The following is a 17,877-nucleotide window of genomic DNA, read 5'->3' as shown; positions in this document are numbered from 1 at the left end:
AAAAATTAGCGTGAGGTTACTGCCCTTGCTTTGTATACACGGTGAGTTTTAGAAAACATTCTGAAATTTTAAAATGTACTATTTCATAATATATTGGGGGAAACAGAACTATGATTCAGTAACAAGGAAGTGAAAAACTCTGTATCCCAGAAGTGATTTATTCCTATTTTAATGACATAAATCTGGTAGAAGACATGCATAGCAAAACTGTGAAGTGTCAGCAAACGAACTATGTCATTTTGAGAGATGTACACAGAACACTGATTTTAGTGCCTGAGTGTCTAACAATTTTAACTATCAAAGACAGCTGCAAAAAAAAAAAAAAAAAAAAAAAAAAGAATATTTTTGGGAAAAAATCCAAACTATGTAATTGAAAAAGGCTCTGAGCCTTTGAGTTCTGGCAAGTCTGTTAGAATCATTGAGGGCAATCTGAAGAGGTCTCTGAGTCCAAAACCTAAGACTAAAACACCTATAATGCATTTATAGAATAAATAAAATATTTTAATAATATCTATGAAATCATCTAGAAGCTACTAACGAATTATTAGTAACTGACATATTGTACTATTGTACCAATTTTTAAAGCCATTCTTACATCAAGGTAAAGGGAAGGAGTCTCTGAATCTTCAGAAAAGATGCAAAACTACTAATTCTGTGTTTCACTGCAGAGTTCATGTCTCTGAGACTGACCAGTGAAGCCAGCAGAGAGGCCTGTGCAGGGCGTCTAGAAGTTTTTTACAACGGAGCTTGGGGCAGTGTTGGCAGGAGTAACATGTCTGAAACCACTGTGGGTGTAGTGTGCAGGCAGCTGGGCTGTGCAGACAAAGGGAAAATCAACTCTGCATCTTTAGACAAGGCCATGTCCATTCCCATGTGGGTGGACAATGTTCAGTGTCCAAAAGGACCTGACACGCTGTGGCAGTGCCCATCATCTCCATGGGAGAAGAGACTGGCCAGGCCCTCGGAGGAGACCTGGATCACATGTGACAGTGAGTATCCATTGACCCATATGAAAATTCCATTCTGCAGTCCCACTATCATCTTCTGATAAGGGACATTGGATTTTATTTTCCTATTCTCACACTGGCTTAAGTTGTTAGATCAAATTAAGCAAGAATGGGTAACTTGTGGGTAATATCTGTTCTACCTGGATGGTGTAATTGGTTTTATTTAATTTGGCCTGTAGATATTCAGGATCAGCTTTTATTATTCTAAAGAATATCATACTCCTCATGGTTGGCTTGAAAGATTTATTCAGTTGCTTTCTCTGAGGAGGAGAGAATATGTGATTTAATATTTGACTGTTGAATGGTTTACCTTACCTTTCCATTTTTCTTTCAAATATTATCTTGTTACACTAATATAAGGAGAAAAGCAGTCAGAAATCAGAAAGATCAATTCTGAGGTATTTCCACATTCTACAGATTTTTTTTGTTTTTGTTTTTGTTTTTTTTTTTTTTGAGACTGAGTTTTGCTCTTGTTCCCCAGGCTGGAATGCAATGGTGTGATCTTGGCTCACTGCAACCTCTGCCTTCCAGGTTCAAGCGATTCTCCTGCCTCAGCCTCCCGAGTAGCTGGCTGGGATTACAGGCATGAGCCACCACGCCCAGCTAATTTTGTATTTTTAGTTGAGCCGGGGTTTCCCCATGTTGGTCAGGCTGGTCTCAAACTTTTGACCTCAGGTGATCTGCCTGCCTTGGCATCCCAAAGTGCTGGGATTACGGGCGTGAGCCACTGTGCCTGGCCTCTACATCTTCTTAAACTGTGAGATTTCTGTCAACCTGCCAATCTCCCAAGATCCTGCCTATTTGAAAGAACTTGACATCACATATTTATAATGTTAACTTTAATCATTTAACATTTACTGGGTCACATTATGTATATCATGTGCAGGATGAAATATACCTAGTTGGCTGTAATGACAAGTCCTCTTATAAAAGATAAATTTTGTAAAAATTAAATTTTAAAATGCACATTCAGTAAAATTTTAAATAGTTTTTTTTTTTTTTTTTAAGTTTCAAATCTTTTTTTTTCACCTATGAACTCTTGGGAACTTTTAGAAGTCTTAGAAATAGGCTACATGTCTCTGATTTTTCAGACAAGATGAGACTACAAGAAGGACCCACTTCCTGTTCTGGACGTGTGGAGATCTGGCACGGAGGTTCCTGGGGGACAGTGTGTGATGACTCCTGGGACTTGAACGATGCTCAGGTGGTGTGTCAACAACTTGGCTGTGGTCCAGCTTTGAAAGCATTCAAAGAAGCAGAGTTTGGTCAGGGGACTGGACCCATATGGCTCAATGAAGTGAAGTGCAAAGGGAATGAGTCTTCCTTGTGGGATTGTCCTGCCAGACGCTGGGGCCACAGTGAGTGTGGACACAAGGAAGACGCTGCAGTGAATTGCACAGGTAAGTGCCAGAAGCCTGGATTGAGCTTGGAATCTCTGGCAGCAAAGAGGGGTTGGGCAGTGACATGTGTTGTGTAAAAACCGGACTTATCAACACAGGGATCTGGTGGGGATTGTCATTAGAGAATCATAATGTCTCTACTGAACGAATGATTAAAACAGTTGTTATACGTTGGCCTTCACCAAGGAGACACATACAACCTATATCCCCTGTGCAGAGGAAGAAAGACTAGACGACTCTAGTTTTAGGTGGGAAAGGGTCATTTACTTGGTTGAGAGGTACTAAGGGATCAGACAAGGAAATCAAAATGTTTGTTCTATATATCATGCAAAGAATTAAACCTCTCTCTCTCTCTTTCCTCCTACAGATATTTCAACGCGCAAAACCCCACAAAAAGCCACAACAGGTATGTCATGGAGTTTGTGATGATAAGACCAATTATCTGCATACATAGAATTTTTCTTGTTTAGAAATTTTAGGTAGAAGTTCTGAGGATTTGATATTTACCTCAGGGATCCTGTATTTGACCTAAGAGAGAGTCAGTAACTAGCAACCTTGGTCTTTTTGATCAGACATGATCATATCTCTTGATATTTACTTTTACTTAGGTCAGTCATCCCTTATTGCAGTCGGAATCCTTGGAGTTGTTCTCTTGGCCATTTTCGTCGCATTATTCTTGTCTCAAAAGCGAAGACAGAGACAGCGGCTTACAGGTTTGAGCCAAATTAGGGTTTATCTAGTATGTCTGCAGAATAAGGGGGTTCTTGGGAAGAAAAAAGATTAGACTCAAGTCTAATGGCCAGAAAGATGGAATCTAAAAGAGATTTGAGCAGTTTCTCAAAATAGAGGGAAGGGCCAGGACGGTGGCTCACACCTGTAATCCCTGCACTTTGGGAGGCTGAGGCAGGAGGATCGCTTGAGTCCAGGACTTCAAGACCAGTCTGGGCAACAGAGGGAGCTCCAATTTCTACATATTTTTTCTTTTTTTAAATAGAGAGAATAAGATTTCAGAGGAGAAAAGGGACTTTAGGTTGCATTGATGATTCCTGTGTTCTATCTACATGCTTAATTGGAACATTATAGAATTGAAAGTTCAGAATGAATATGTTAGACATTATTTAGGATGACTTTTTTACTTAAACATTTATTTTCTCTTACTATAATCAATCTCCTTATTACAAATTTTACTGTTCCGTTGGGCAATGTATTAGGCTCTGAAGATACAGACATGGACAATAAATCTTGGTGGAACTTCAAGTCCAGTGGAAGAGATATATATGTGAACAAATATACTACAATGTAGCCATTGTACATTAATAGAAAAAAGGAACAAAAGTGGCATAGAGAAGGGCGTAATTAACTGAAAGGGGAGGGGGATTACTGGAGGCTTCAAAGAGGCTTGGGGGACATATTTCAAACATAGAGGCTCAGAGAATTGGGTGAGGAACATTCTAGAGAAGAGTATATACAAGTGTAGAGAAGCCTAAAGGATGAAGCGTTTCTTGTTTTTTTTCTGAGGGGCAGGGGGAGAAAAAGTTGAGTGCAAGGGAGGCTGCTAAGTCTGAAGAAGAGAAAAGGCACAAATTATGAAGTTCTTGTGTTTCACATGAGATTCATAGTCATTAGAGTATTATGTAGGGGAGTGAAATGGTCAAGATATCTTTTAGGAAGATCTTTTGGCAACAGGATCTATGAAGATTAAAGGAGGACCACATGACTGACAGGAATGGCATTTTGTAACAGTTGAGGTGAAAAATGAAAAGTACTACAACTACAGTGAGAATGGAGGGGAGAAGAAAGACTTTTAAAGATACTTAAGAAAAGCTCCAGTGAGTTATGGAAGACTGCTTGCCCAAATTATGATCCTTGGGTAAAAATAGTGGGTTTTTACATTAATACAATGGCAGTGGGGAAGATTTAACCTCATGCCTATTTCCTTTGAGTGTGGGGCGTTATAAGGGAAGAGCTTGGAAGTAGAATGGGATAGAAACAATAGCATGGATAAGGACGAGGTATGTTTGCAGCGCTGGGAAAAAGCACACATACAGGAAGGGAAATTTTATTATGATAGCTGATCCCTAACCTAGGATCTCTGTTTTCAGTTTCCTCAAGAGGAGAGAACTTAGTCCACCAAATTCAATACCGGGAGATGAATTCTTGCCTGAATGCAGATGATCTGGACCTAATGAATTCCTCAGGTCTGTGGGGTTCTTGGAGGGTCTATTGCCCAGGGGTTCAGATCAGGAGCTGCAATTGAGGCATAGACATTTTACTTTGATAAACAGCTAAAAAATTCTAAAAATGTAATAGGAAGATTAGATGCATATAATGGACAAGAATGACTGAAAATGATTCCTGGAGAACATCAAAATTGCAATCATAGGGAGGCCTTCAGCTTAAGAGGTCTGTGATTATTCCTGATAGAGGTAGGAAAAGAACCATGCAGTGGAATATTATGACTTGGACCTCATTTTATTAAAACAGAAATTAATCTTATGAAAGACTGTCATAAGTGACAGTTTAACTTTTTTCTTTAAATAAATTTTGTTGTGTACATTTAAGGCATACAACATGATTTTATGGGATGTATATAGATAGTAGAAAGCATACTAAAGCAAAGCAAATTAACACATCCATCATCTGACATAGTAACCCTTTTTTGTGTTGTTCTTGTGGCAAGAGCAGCTAAAACCTACTCACTTAACATGAATCCTATATACGGTACAATTTTATTACCTGTAATCCTATTGTTGTAAATTAGACCTCTAGACTCGTTCATCCTACATAGATGCTACTTTGTATCTTCTGACCTACGTGTCTTTCTCAGTTTCTTCCATTCCCATTTCCTGTCATTTTTTTCTCTAGCTTGATATTTATTATATTTTTCCCTAAAAGTCAAAAACCTTAAACTTTCCATATCTTTACTGCATGAGAAGCCATCAGAATCCACAGGACTAGCCTTATTTCTCATCACATCATGCTGTTGTGTCCTTGAACTTCTGTTTAGCACCAATGCACTAATTGTGCCTCTGGGGCAGGATAACTTTACTGGGTTGGAAGAAATATCCCAAAAACCATTGTCTTTATCCATGAAGGGTCCCTGACCTTCTGAGAAGGGCCTGCTTCACTTCTTCAATCCAAAGAATTATGCATCTGCCACTGTGTCCGGGAATATATTTAAGGTATAAGAAACATGTACTGTGTCAGGAAACATATTTAAGGAATAGGAAAGACTTCTCTGCCCCATGAATCACCCATGCTTGCCTTCCTAGTTGTGGGTAGTGTTTTCAGCTGCTCAAAGAGCCTCACAGTTACATGAGGAGAGGTCTGGTTTATTTCCCAGTAATTATTTTCTTCCTTTCAGAAAATTCCAATGAGTCAGCTGATTTCAATGCTGCTGAACTAATTTCTGTGTCTAAATTTCTTCCTATTTCTGGAATGGAAAAGGAGGCCATTCTGAGGCACACTGAAAAGGAAAATGGGAATTTATAACCCAGTGAGGTGAGTGATGAGAATTTATTAGTCATTGTTCAAAACAGCTACATTCCTTTTGAGGATTGAGAGCTCTTCTGGCATTAGAAAGAAAGAATGTAATATACATATTTTATATGCTTATGTGCATATGTTTGTATATGTATTTATCTATATTGAGAATATGTAAAAGCTTATAAATATGACTGATTCATCTCTTAATTATATACATACATATATAGTAAGAAATAATAACATCCATGGAGCTAAGGAGAAACTGAGTAAATAAATATAAATTAATATTTTGAAGATATTACAGGTATCATTTCAGGAAAAAGATAAGATATATTGTACATCCGCATTGTATAATACATGCTATGGTAAAGACTGTACAAGACACTACAAGAATACAGAAAGTTTGCCCAAGAAACTTTGGGGTTGTTGTAAGGTGATGTGATATTGAAGGCAAACTTTAAAAGTGACTGAAAAATAGTTCCAAAGAAAGTTCACAATACGTGCAAACTAGAGGCAGAAAAAAGAACCATGCTTTTACGGAACTATTAGAAGTTTTTTATTCAAAAACATATATTGAACATATTTATGGTAACAAGTAGTACCTCAAGCACTGAAGATACAGAGATGAAAGATACTATTGGCAAAGACATGAATGTTTAATAAAAGATATCATAGTCTACAGGTAGTAATATGAAGAGGCCATATAGGGAGAAGCGAGGTGGTTAGAATCTAAGCTGAAAAGGCTGCAGAGGGCCCTGTAATGAATGGTCTTACCTGCTATACTTTATGTTCATCTTCCATTTGGGGGTCTGTTGAAGAGGTGATGATGAGCTTTGAAAGTTTCAGATGAGACAAGATAATTAGAATTGCATTTTCACAACTTGCTTTCATGAGAAAAACATTAAAAAAATTTCAAATGTGAACAAGATGCATAGTTAAGCTACACATCAAGAGAAAAAGTTTGTGAAATGAGTTACTAGATACATTTTCTGTTTCTAAAATAATTTGGGGAAGACTATATCTAGAAATGAAATGTAGAAAAAGTTTTTTATAGAAATATTATATATTGTATATACGAAATATAGATTGAGACAAAGGATAAGAGTTGGAATTCTTAAAGCAAATGAAATGTAAATTGTGAATATCTATAAAATGCACAGCTGATTTTACATACCATATATATACACACATAGATACATGGAGTTCTTATAAACTGTACAGAGCACAAAAGGGTTAATATATGTGAATGTAAATTGTGTGTATGTATGTGTATGTGTAACGTCCAATAGATAATTGGGCAAAGCTGTGAAAAGATAATTCAGACAAAATGAATTTCAAATGACGGACATTTTTAAATGTCTGGAGGATTGAAATTATAATTAACAATGAGGTATCACTTTATACAAATCAAACTAACAAAAATTTGAAATACCATCAATATTTATTACTGGCTGGAATACAGAGAAAAAGGCCATTTCAAACACTGGTCTTGGAAGTGTGAGATATGGTAGGTAGCCTTTGGAGAAAGCAATCTAGCAACTTCTATTAAAAATTATTTTCAAAGATTCACAGAGCCTTTGACCCAGCAATTCTATCCCTGAGAATTTCTTCCATACCAATAAAGTCACTAGTGTGTAATGAGAAATACACAAAGATTCCTTTTTGCAATGTTGTTGAAAGCGGCAAAAAACTAGAAACAAAGTGAATGCCAGTTGACGGAGCAGTGGCTGGAAATACTATGGTTTAGGCAACTATTTTTTTTTTTTTTTCTATTTTTTAGTAGAGACGGGGTTTCACCATGGTCTCGATCTCCTGACCTTGTGATCCGCCCGCCTCGGCCTCCCAAAGTGCTGGGATTACAGGCGTGAGCCACCGCGCCCTATAAAAGAAAAAATCATCTATAAAATATAATAATATGATTCCATTTATGTATTGGCTATAATGAAACGTAATGTTTACATCTATAAAATTATGCATTTGTATGTGCATAAAGAAGCTAAAAATTCTAGTGTTGTAAACTGAGAACCATGAATAATATTTGATTTATAATCTGAAGCATATGAATGTTTTCTGATGTGATAAATAATAATTGAACTACTTTTCCCTTAAAGAGTAATCACCGCTGAATAACTGCTTCAGAATCACATGAGGGTGCTTTTAAAAAATGGCGATTCTTTTTTTTTTTTTTTTTTTTTAAATCTTTACGTTCTGGGATACATGTGTTGAACATGCAGGTTTGTTACATAGGTATACATGTGTCATGGTGGTTTGTTGCACCTATCAACCCACCATCTAGGTTTTAAGCCCTGCATGCATTAGGGGCTTAAATTTGTCTTAATGCTCTCCCTCCCTTTGCCCCCTACCCCCCGGCAGGCCCTGGTGTGTGATGTTCCCCTCCCTATGTCCACGTGTTCTCATTGTTCAACTCCAACTTATGAATGAGAACATGCTGTTTTGGTTTTCTGTTCCTGTGTTAGTTTGCTGAGAATGATGGTTTCCAGCTTCATCCATATCCCTGCAAAGGACATGAACTCATTCTTTTTTTATGGCTGCATAGTATTCCATGGTGTATATGTACCACGTTTTCTTTATCCAGTCTATCATTGATGGGCATTTAAGTTGGTTCCATGTCTTTGCTATTGCAAATTGTGCTGCAATAAACATACGTGTGCTTGTGTCTTTATAGTAGAATGATTTATAATCCTTTGGGTGTATACCCAGTAATGGGATTGCTGGGTCAAATGGTATTTCTGGTTCTAGATCCTTGAGGAATTGCTACATTGTCTTCCACAATAGTTGAACTAATTTACACTCCTACCAACACTGTAAAAGCATTTCTATTTCTCCACATCCTCTCCAGCATCTGTTGTTTCCTGACTTTTTAATGATCACCATTCTAACTGGCATGAGATGGTATCTCATTGTGGTTTTGGTTTGCATTTCTCTAATGACCAGTGATGATGAGCTTTTTGTCATGTTTATTGGCCACATAAATGTCTTCTTTTGAGAAATGTCTGTTCATATCCTTTGCCCACTTTTTGATGGGGTTGTTTGTGTTTTTCTTGTAGATTTGTTAAAGTTCCTTGTAGATTCTGGATATTAGCTCTTTGTCAGATGCATAGATTGCAAAAGTTTTCTCCCATTCTGTAGGTTGCCTGTTCACCCTAAATGATAGTTTCTTTTGCTGTGTAGAAGCTCTTTAGTTTAATTAGATCCCATTTGTCAATTCTTGGCTTTTGTTGCAATTGCTTTTGGTGTTTTAGTTATGAAGTCTTTGCCCATGCCTATGTACTGAATGTTACTGCCTAGGTTTTCTTCTAGGGTTTTTATGGTTTTAGGTCTTATGTTTAAGTCTTTAATCCATTTTGAGTTAATTTTTGTAAAAAGTGTAAGGAAGTAGTCCAATTTCTGTTTTCTGCATATGGTTAGCCAATTTTCTCAGCACCATTTATTAAATAGGGAATCCTTTCCCCATTGCTTGTTTTTGGCAGGTTTATTGAAGATCAGATGGTTGTAGAGGTGTGGTGTTACTTCTGAGGCCTCTATTCTTTTCCATTGGTCTATATATCTGTTTTGGTACCAGTACTATGCTGTTCTCATAACTGTAGCCTTGTAGTATAGTTTGAAGTCAGATAGCTTGATGCTTCCAACTTTGTTCTTTTTGCTTAGGATTGTCTTGGCTATACAGGCTCTATTTTGGTTCCATATCAAATTTAAAGTAGTTTTTTCCAATTCTGTAAAGAAAGTCGATGGTAGCTTGATGGGAATAGCATTGAATCTATAAATAACTTTGGGCAGTATGGCCATTTTCACAATATTGATTCTTCCTATCTATGAGCATGGAATGTTTTTCCATTTGTGTCCTCTTTTCTTTCCTTGAGCTCTGGTTTGTAGTTCTCCTTGAAGAGGTCCTTCACATCCCTTGTAAGTTGTATTCCTAGGTATTTTATTCTCTTTGTAGGAATTGTGAATGGGAGTTCACTAATGATTTGGCTCTCTGCTGGTCTATTGTTGGTGTATAGGAATGCTTGTGATTTTTGCACATTGATTTTGTATCCTGAGACTTTGCTGAAGTTGCTTATCTGCTTAAGGAGTTTTTCAGCTGAGATGATGCAGTTTTCTAAATATACACTTGTGTCGTCTGCAACAAGAGATCATTTGAGTTCTTCTTCCTGTTTGAATATGCTTTATTTCTTTCTCTTGCCTGATTGCCCTGGCCGGAACTTCCAATACTCTGTTAAATAGGAGTGGTGAGAGAAGACATCCTTGTCTTGTGCTGGTTTTCAAAAGGAAAGCTTCTAGGTTTTGCCCATTCAGTATGATATTGGCTGTGGGTTTGTCATAAATAGCTTATTATTTTGAGATACGTTTCATCAATACCGAGTGTATTGAGAGTTTTTAGCATGAAGCATGTTGAATTTTATCGAAGGCCTTTTCTGCATCTATTGAGATAATCATTTAGTTTTTGTGATTGGTTCTGTTTATATGATGGATTACATTTATTGATTTGCATATGTTGAACCAGCATTATATCCAGGGATGAAGCCAACTTGATTGTGGTAGATAAACTTTTTAATGTACTGCTGGATTTGGTTTGCCAGCATTTGATTGAGGATTTTTGCATCAATGTTCATCAGGGATATTGGCCTGGTATTTTCTTTTCTATGTTGTGTCTCTGCCAGGTTTTGGTATTAGGATGATGTTGACCTCATAAAATGAGTTAGGGAGGAGTCTCTCTTTTTCTATTGTTTGGGATAGTTTCAGAAGGAATGGTATTAGTTCTTAGCTCATCTTTGTACCTCTGGTAGAATTCAGCTTTGAATTCATCTGGTCATTTTTTTTTTGGTTGGTAAGCTATTAATTACTGCCTCAATTTCATGACTTGTTATTGGTTTATTCAGATTCGACTTCTTCCTCGTTTAGTCTTGGGAGGATGTAAGTGTCCAGGAATGTATCCATTTCTTTTAGATTTTCTAGTTTATTTGTTTAGAGGTGTTTATAGCATTCTCTGATGGTAGTTTGCATTTCTGTGGGATCAGCGGTGATATCTCCTCTATCATTTTTTATTATATTTATTTGATTCTTCTCTCTTCTTTATTAGTCTGGCTAGTGATCTGTCTATTCTGTTGATCTTTTCAAAACACCAGTTCCTGGATTGATTGATTTTTGCAGGGTTTTTCATCTCTCTATCCTTCAGTTTTGTTCTGATCTTAGTTATTTCTTGTCTTCTGCTAGCTTTTGAATTTGTTTGCTCTTACTTCTCTAGTTCTTTTAGTTGTGATGTTAGGGTATTGATTCTAGATATTTCCCACTTTTGGATGTGGGCATTTAGTGCTATACATTTCCCTCTTAACACTGCTTTAGCTGTGTCCCAGAAATTTTTGTATGTTGTGTCTTTATTCTCATTGGTTTCAAAGAACTTCATTATTTCTGCTGTAATTTCGTTACTTATTCAGTAGTCATTCAGGAGCAGGTTGTTCAGTTTCCATGTAGTTGTAAGGTTTTGAGTGAGTTTCTTAATCTTGAGTTCTAATTTGATTGTACTGTGGTTTGTGAGACTTTGTTATGATTTACATTCTTTTGTGCTTGCTGAGGAGTGTTTTATTTCCAATTATGAGGTCAATTTTAGAACAAGTGCTATGTGGTGCTGAGAAGAATGTATATTCTGTTGATTTGGAGTGGAGAGTTCTGTCAATGTCTATTAGGTCCATTGGTTCAGAGCTGTGTTCAAGTTCTGAATATCCTTGTTAATTTTCTGTCTCATTGATCTGTCTAATATTAGACAATGGGGTGTTAAAGTCTCCCACTACTGTTGTGGGGGAGTCTAAGTCTATTTATAGGTCTCTAAGAACTTGTTTTATGAGCCTGGGTACTCCTGTATTGGGTGCATATATATTTAATATTTAGCTCTTCTTGTTGCATTGATTCCTTTACTATTATGTAATGCCCTTCTGTGTCTTTTTTTAACTTTATTGGCTTAAAGTCAGTTTTATCACAGACTAGAATCGCAACCCTTTTTTCTTTTTGTCTTTTTTTTTTGCTTTCCATTTGCTTGTTATGTTTTCCTCCATCCCTTTATTTTGAGCCTATGTGTGTCTTGCACATGAGGTGGGTCTCCTGAATACAGCAAACCAATGGATCTTGACTCTGTATCCAATTTGTCAGTCTGTGTGTTTTAATTGGGGGCATTTCACCCACTTACATTTAAGGTTAATATTGTTATGTGTGAATTTGATCCTGTCATCATGATGCTAACTGGTTATTTTGCACATTAATTGATGTGGTTTCTTCATAGTGTCATTGGTCTTTATATTTTGGTGTGTTTTTACAATGGCTGGTACTGGTTTTTCCTTTCCATATTTAGTGCTTCCTTCAGGAGCTCTTGTAAGGCAGGCCTGGTGGTGACAAAATCCCTCAGTATTTGCTTTTCTGTAAAGGATCGTATTTATCCTTCACTCATGAAGCTTAGCTTGGCTGAATATGAAATTCTGGGTAAAATTATTTCCTTTATGAATGTTAAATATTGGCCCCCACTCTCTTCTGGCTTGTATGGTGTCTGGAGAAAGATCCACTGTTAGTCTGATGAGCTGCCCTTTGTAGGTAACCTGACCTTTCTCTCTGGTGTCCTTAACATTTTTTCATTCATTTCAACCTTGGAGAAACTGAATATTATGTGTCTTGGGGTTGCTCCTCTCAAGGAGTATTTTAGTGGTGTTCCCTGTATTTCCTGAATTTGAATGTTGGCCTGTCTTGCTAGGTTGGGGAAGTTCTCCTGGATAATATCCTGAAGAGTGTTTTCCAACTTGTTTCCATTCTCCTCATCACTTTCAGGTGCACCAATCAATCTTAGGTTTGGTCTTTTCACATAGTCCCATATTTCTTGGAGGCCTTGTTTGTTCCTTTTCATTCTTTTTTCCTCCAATCTTGTCTTCATTCCTTTTTTCAGTAAGTTGATCTTCAATTACTATTATCCTTTCTTCCACTTGATCAATCTGGCTATTGATACTTCTGTATGCTTCATGAAGTACTCATGCTGTGTTTTTCACCTCCATCAGGTCATTTATGTTCTCTAAACTGGTTATTCTAGTTAGCAGTTCCTGTAACCTTTTATCAAGGTTCTTAGCTTCCTTGCACTGGGTTAGAACATTCTCCTTTAGTTCAGACAAGTCTGTTAGTATCCACCTTCTGAAGCCTACTTCTGTCAGTTCATCAAACTCATTATCTGTCCAGTTTTGTGCCCTTGCTGGAAAGGAGTTGTGATCATTTAAAGGAGAAGAGCCATTCTGGTTTTTGGAATTTTCAGCATTTATGCACTGGTTTTTCCTTCTTCATTGATTTATCTACCTTTGATACTTGAGGCTGATGACCTTTGTTGGGGTTTTTGTGTGGGGGTCCTTTTGGATGATGTTGATGTTACTGATTTCTGTTTGTTAATTTTTCTTATGACAGAGTCAGGCCCCCTTCTGTAGTTCTACTGCAGTTTGCTGGAGGTCCACTCCAGACCCTGTTTGCCTGGATATTACCAGTGAAGGCTGCAAAACAGCAAAGATTGCTGCTTTCTCCTTCCTTTGGAAGTTTTGTCCCAGAGGGGTACTGGCCTCATGCCAGCCAGAGCTCTCCTGTATGAGGTATCTGTTGACCCCTGCTCAGAGGTCTCTCCCAGTCAGGAGGCATGGGGGTCAGGGACCCACTTGAGGAGGCAGTCTGTCCCTTAGCAGAGCTCGTGTGCTGTGCTGGCAGAATTCTCCTTGTCAGGATTTGCTGCTCTCTTCAGAGCCAGAAGACAGGAATGTTTAAGTCCGCTGAAGCTGCACCCACAGCCACCCCTTCCTCCAGGTGCTCTGTCCCAGGGAGATGGAAGTTTTAGCTATAAGCCCCTGACTGGGGCTGCTGCCTTTCTTTCAGAGATGCCCTGCCCAGAGAGGAGGAATCTAGAGAGGCGTTCTGGCCATGGCCTCTTTGGCCTCCTTAGCACTGTCAGGGGAAAACTGCCTTCTCAAGTCTCAGTAATGACAGATGTCCCTCCCCTGACCAAGCTTGATTGTCTGAGGTCTACTTCAGACTGCAGTGCTGGCATCGAGAATTTCAAGCCAGTGGTTCATGGCTTGCTGCGCTCTGTAGGAGTGGGACCCGCTGAGTGAGACCACTTGGCTCCCTTGCTTCAGCCCCCTTTCCAGGGGAGCGAACGGTTCTGTCTCCCTGGGGTTCCAGGCACCACTCAGTTGGAATGGTAGAAACCACCCGACTTCTGCGTTGGTCTCACTGGGAGCTGCAGTCTGGAGCTGTTCCTATTCAGCCATCTTGCCAGCTTCTAAAAATGGCATTTCTTAATTTTACTGTATTTCCATGGAATAAAAGTAATTCTTACACATACTGAAGTTAAAAAAAAATAGCATTTAAAATTTCTGCTCAGGAAAGTAGTATAATTTTTAACACAAGTCAGTTTGTCTCTGTGTTATAATATAATGAATTCTTATATGCATATGAAGAGGAAAATGACAATTTTCTATTTATGGTTTTGGTTCAGCCTTGAAGATACCTTGATGAAGACCTGGACTATCGAATGGAGCAGAAATTCACCTCCCTCACTGACTATTACAGTTGCATTTTTATGGAGTTCTTCTTCTCCTAGTATTCCTAAGACTGCTGCTGACTTTATAAAAATTAAGTTTGTGAATGTGACTACTTAATAGTGTATATGAGACTTTCAAGGGAATTAAATAAGTAAATAAATAAGAATATTACTGATTTGAGTTTGCTTTAATTACTTGTCCTTAATTCTATTAATTTCTAAATAAGCTTCCTAATTTTTTGTAGAGTTTCCTAGGCGTATTATAATGTGTTTTATTTGATAGTGTTTCCATTTTCATATAGAGTACTATATATAGTTTTTCTTATTTGGTTTGTATAATTTTTCTATTACCAAATAAAAATAAGTTTATTTTTACTTTAGTTTTTCTAAGAAAGGGAAGGTTAATGGTGTTGAAGGGTCTGTAAATAATATATGGTTAATTTTATAAGGCATGACTCACAACAGCGCTTTAACTGCTTTTTGTTACTGTAATTCTGTTCACTGGAATGAAATGCATAGCCACACCTGGTAAAGGCACAAAGACTCAGTGGTTTCGTTTCTCATTCCTCAGGACATTATAACTAAAGCTGAAATAAATACATAAGCTGTGTCTTTTCTATATAAATATAATGGTCATAAAGTAAGTTTGTATATTACTAAAAGTTACTTATGATACATATTCACATAAAGAAAAGTTGGCATTTAAAGTAGTACAACACTAAACTTAGGGTCCACTAACTTGCTAACTATCATAGTTTTCTATGCAATTAATTTTTTTAAAATTTCAGTGGGTCCACCATAAGTGTATATATTTATGGGATATATGAGATATTTTGATAAAGGCACACAAAGTGTAATTGTCACATCAGGGTAAATTAGGTATTCATCACCTCAAGCATATATCCTTCGTGTTATTTTTTAAGTGACAAAATTTTACATATTTATGTTCAATATAATATTTTGAAATATGTATACATTGTGGAATGACTAGATCAAGCTAATTGACATATGCATTACTTAACATACTTACTTTTTTCTGGTGGAGAACACTTAAAACCTACTCCTCTGAGTGATTTTCGAGAATACAATACCGGGATATGAACTGTAGTCACCAGTTGTGACTACAGTTGTGCAATAGATCTCTTGAACTTTCTCCTCCTACCCAACTGAAATTTTGTACCCTTTGACCAAACATCCTCCCGACACCTTCCCCCAGCTACTGGTAACCACCACTCTACTCTCTGTTTCTGTAAGTTCAACTTTTTCACATTCCACATATAAATGAAATAATACAGCATTTGTCTTTCTGTGCCTGGCTTATTTCACTTAACATAATGTCCTCTAGGATCGTTTGTGTTGTTGCAAAGCACAGGATTTCCCTCTTTTTAAAGGCTAAATAGTATTCCATTGTGTATATATACCACATTTTCTTCATTCATCCATCAGTGGACACTTAGGTTGATTCCATATATGGGTTATTGTGAATAGTGCTGCAATAAACATGAGCATGCAGATGTCTCTTCAACATACTGATTGCCTTTACTTTGGAAATGTACACAGAAGTGGAATTGCTGAATCACATGGTAATTCTATTTTTAATTTTTAAGGCTGTCCTAATTTGCATTCTAACCACTAGTTTACAAGGGATCCCTTTTCCTCACAACCTCATCAATCCTCGTCTTTCATCTTTTTGATTATAGCTATCTAATAGGTATAAGGTGAGGTGATATCTCATTGTGGTTTTAATTTGCCTTTTCCTGATGATTAGTGATGTTGAGCATTTTTTTTTTCATATACCTGTTGGTCATTTGTATGTCTTCTTTTGAGAAATATCTGTTGTTTTGACCATTTTTAATCAGGTTGTTTTCTCAATATTGGGTTGAGTTCTCTCTGTATTTTGGATATTAACCCCATTATCAGTATGATGTAAACTCATTTGTTTACGTTCATCTTTGTTGTCTGTGTTTTATTTCCAAAAAATCATTGTCATGAAATTTCCCCATGCCCCACCCTTTATTATTATTATTACTATTATTATTATTATTATTATACTGGGACACATGTGCAGAACATGCAGTTTTGTTACATAGGTATACATGTGCCATGGTGGTTTGCTGCACCTATCAACCTGTCATCCAGGTTTTAAGCCCTGCAGGTTTTAAGGTATTTGTCCTAATGCTCTCTGTCTCCTTGCACCCAACTCCCTGACAGGCCCCTGCGTGTGACATTGCTCTCCTGTGTCCATGTGGTCTCATTGTTCAACTCCCACTTAGGAGTGAGAACATGCGGTGTTTGGTTTTCTGTTCCTGTGTTAGTTTGCTAATAATGTTGGTTTCCAGCTTCATCCATGTCGCTGCAAAGAACATGATCTCATTCTTTTTAATGGCTGCATAGTGTTCCATGGTGTATATCTGCCACATTGTCTTTATCCATTCTATCATTGATGGACATTTGGGTTGGTTCCAAGTCTTTGCTATTGTGAATAATGCCACAATAAAGATACGTGTGCATGTGTCTTTATAGTGGAATGATTTATAATCCTTTGGGTATATACCCAGTAATGAGATTGCTGGGTCAAATGGTATTTCTAGTTCTAGATCCTTGAGGAACTGCCACACTGTCTTCCACAATGGTTGAATTAACTTCCACTCCTGCCAACAGTGTAAAAGTGTTTCTATTTGTCCACATCCTCTCCAGCATCTGTTGTTTCCAGACATTTTAAAGATCACCATTCTAACTGGTGTGAGATGGTATCTCATTGTGGTTCTGATTTGCATTTCTCTAATGACCAATGATGACAAGCTTTTCTTCATATGATTGTTGGCTGCACATATAAATGTCTTCTTTTGAGAAGTGTCTGTTCATATCCTTTGCCCACTTTTTGATGGGGTTGCTTTTTTCTTGTAAATTTGTTTAAGTTCTTTATAGATTCTGGATATTAGCAGTTTGTCAGATGGGTAGATTGCAAAAATTTTCTCCCATTCTGTAGGTTGCCTGTTTACTCTGATGATAGTTTCTTTTGCTGTGCAGAAGCTATTTAGTTTAATTAGATCCCACTTGTCAATTTTAGTTTTTGTTGCCATTGCTTTTGGTGTTTTAGACACAAAGTCTTTGCCCATGTCTATGTCCTGAATAGTATTGCCCAGGTTTTCTTCTAGGATGTTTATGGTTTTAGGTCTTATTTTTAAGTCGTTAACCCATCTTGACTTAATTTTTGCATAAGGTGTAAGGAAGGGGTTCAGTTTCTGTTTTCTGTGTATGGCTAGCCAGTTTTCTTAACACCATTTATTAAATAGGGAATCCTTTCCCCATTGCTTGTTTTTGGCAGTTTTGTCAAAGATCAGATGGTTGTAGAGGTGTGGTGATATTTCTGAGGCCTCTGTTGTGTTCCATTGGTTTATGTATCTGTTTT

The 17,877-nt window shown here is 37.3% G+C and overlaps 1 protein-coding gene across 5 annotated transcripts in view; it reads left to right on the top strand.

Moving 5' to 3' along the window:
• CD163 (CD163 molecule) overlaps nucleotides 1-14,641 on the top strand; it is a 34,642-nt gene extending 20,001 nt beyond the window's left edge. For 2 of the 5 annotated variants that reach the window (XM_073020445.1, XM_073020446.1), the window contains 7 exons: nucleotides 669-989; nucleotides 2,099-2,407; nucleotides 2,775-2,813; nucleotides 3,016-3,120; nucleotides 4,510-4,605; nucleotides 5,855-5,908; nucleotides 14,421-14,641. In XM_073020445.1, coding sequence (XP_072876546.1) covers nucleotides 669-989; nucleotides 2,099-2,407; nucleotides 2,775-2,813; nucleotides 3,016-3,120; nucleotides 4,510-4,605; nucleotides 5,855-5,877 — 893 coding nt within the window. In that variant the 3' untranslated portion in view covers nucleotides 5,878-5,908; nucleotides 14,421-14,641. Of the gene's footprint in view, nucleotides 1-668; nucleotides 990-2,098; nucleotides 2,408-2,774; nucleotides 2,814-3,015; nucleotides 3,121-4,509; nucleotides 4,606-5,771; nucleotides 5,909-14,420 lie in introns of those variants that run through there. The other 3 variants (XM_073020447.1, XM_073020448.1, XM_073020449.1) reach the window with 2 other exon arrangements.
• The last annotated feature ends 3,236 nt before the right edge of the window (nucleotides 14,642-17,877 follow it).

Source organism: Chlorocebus sabaeus, chromosome 11 (genome assembly GCF_047675955.1).
Source record: "Chlorocebus sabaeus isolate Y175 chromosome 11, mChlSab1.0.hap1, whole genome shotgun sequence".
Classification (NCBI taxonomy): Eukaryota; Metazoa; Chordata; class Mammalia; order Primates; family Cercopithecidae; genus Chlorocebus; species Chlorocebus sabaeus.
Note: the sequence above shows the minus strand (reverse complement) of the source record. Positions and strands in the feature narration are given on the sequence as shown.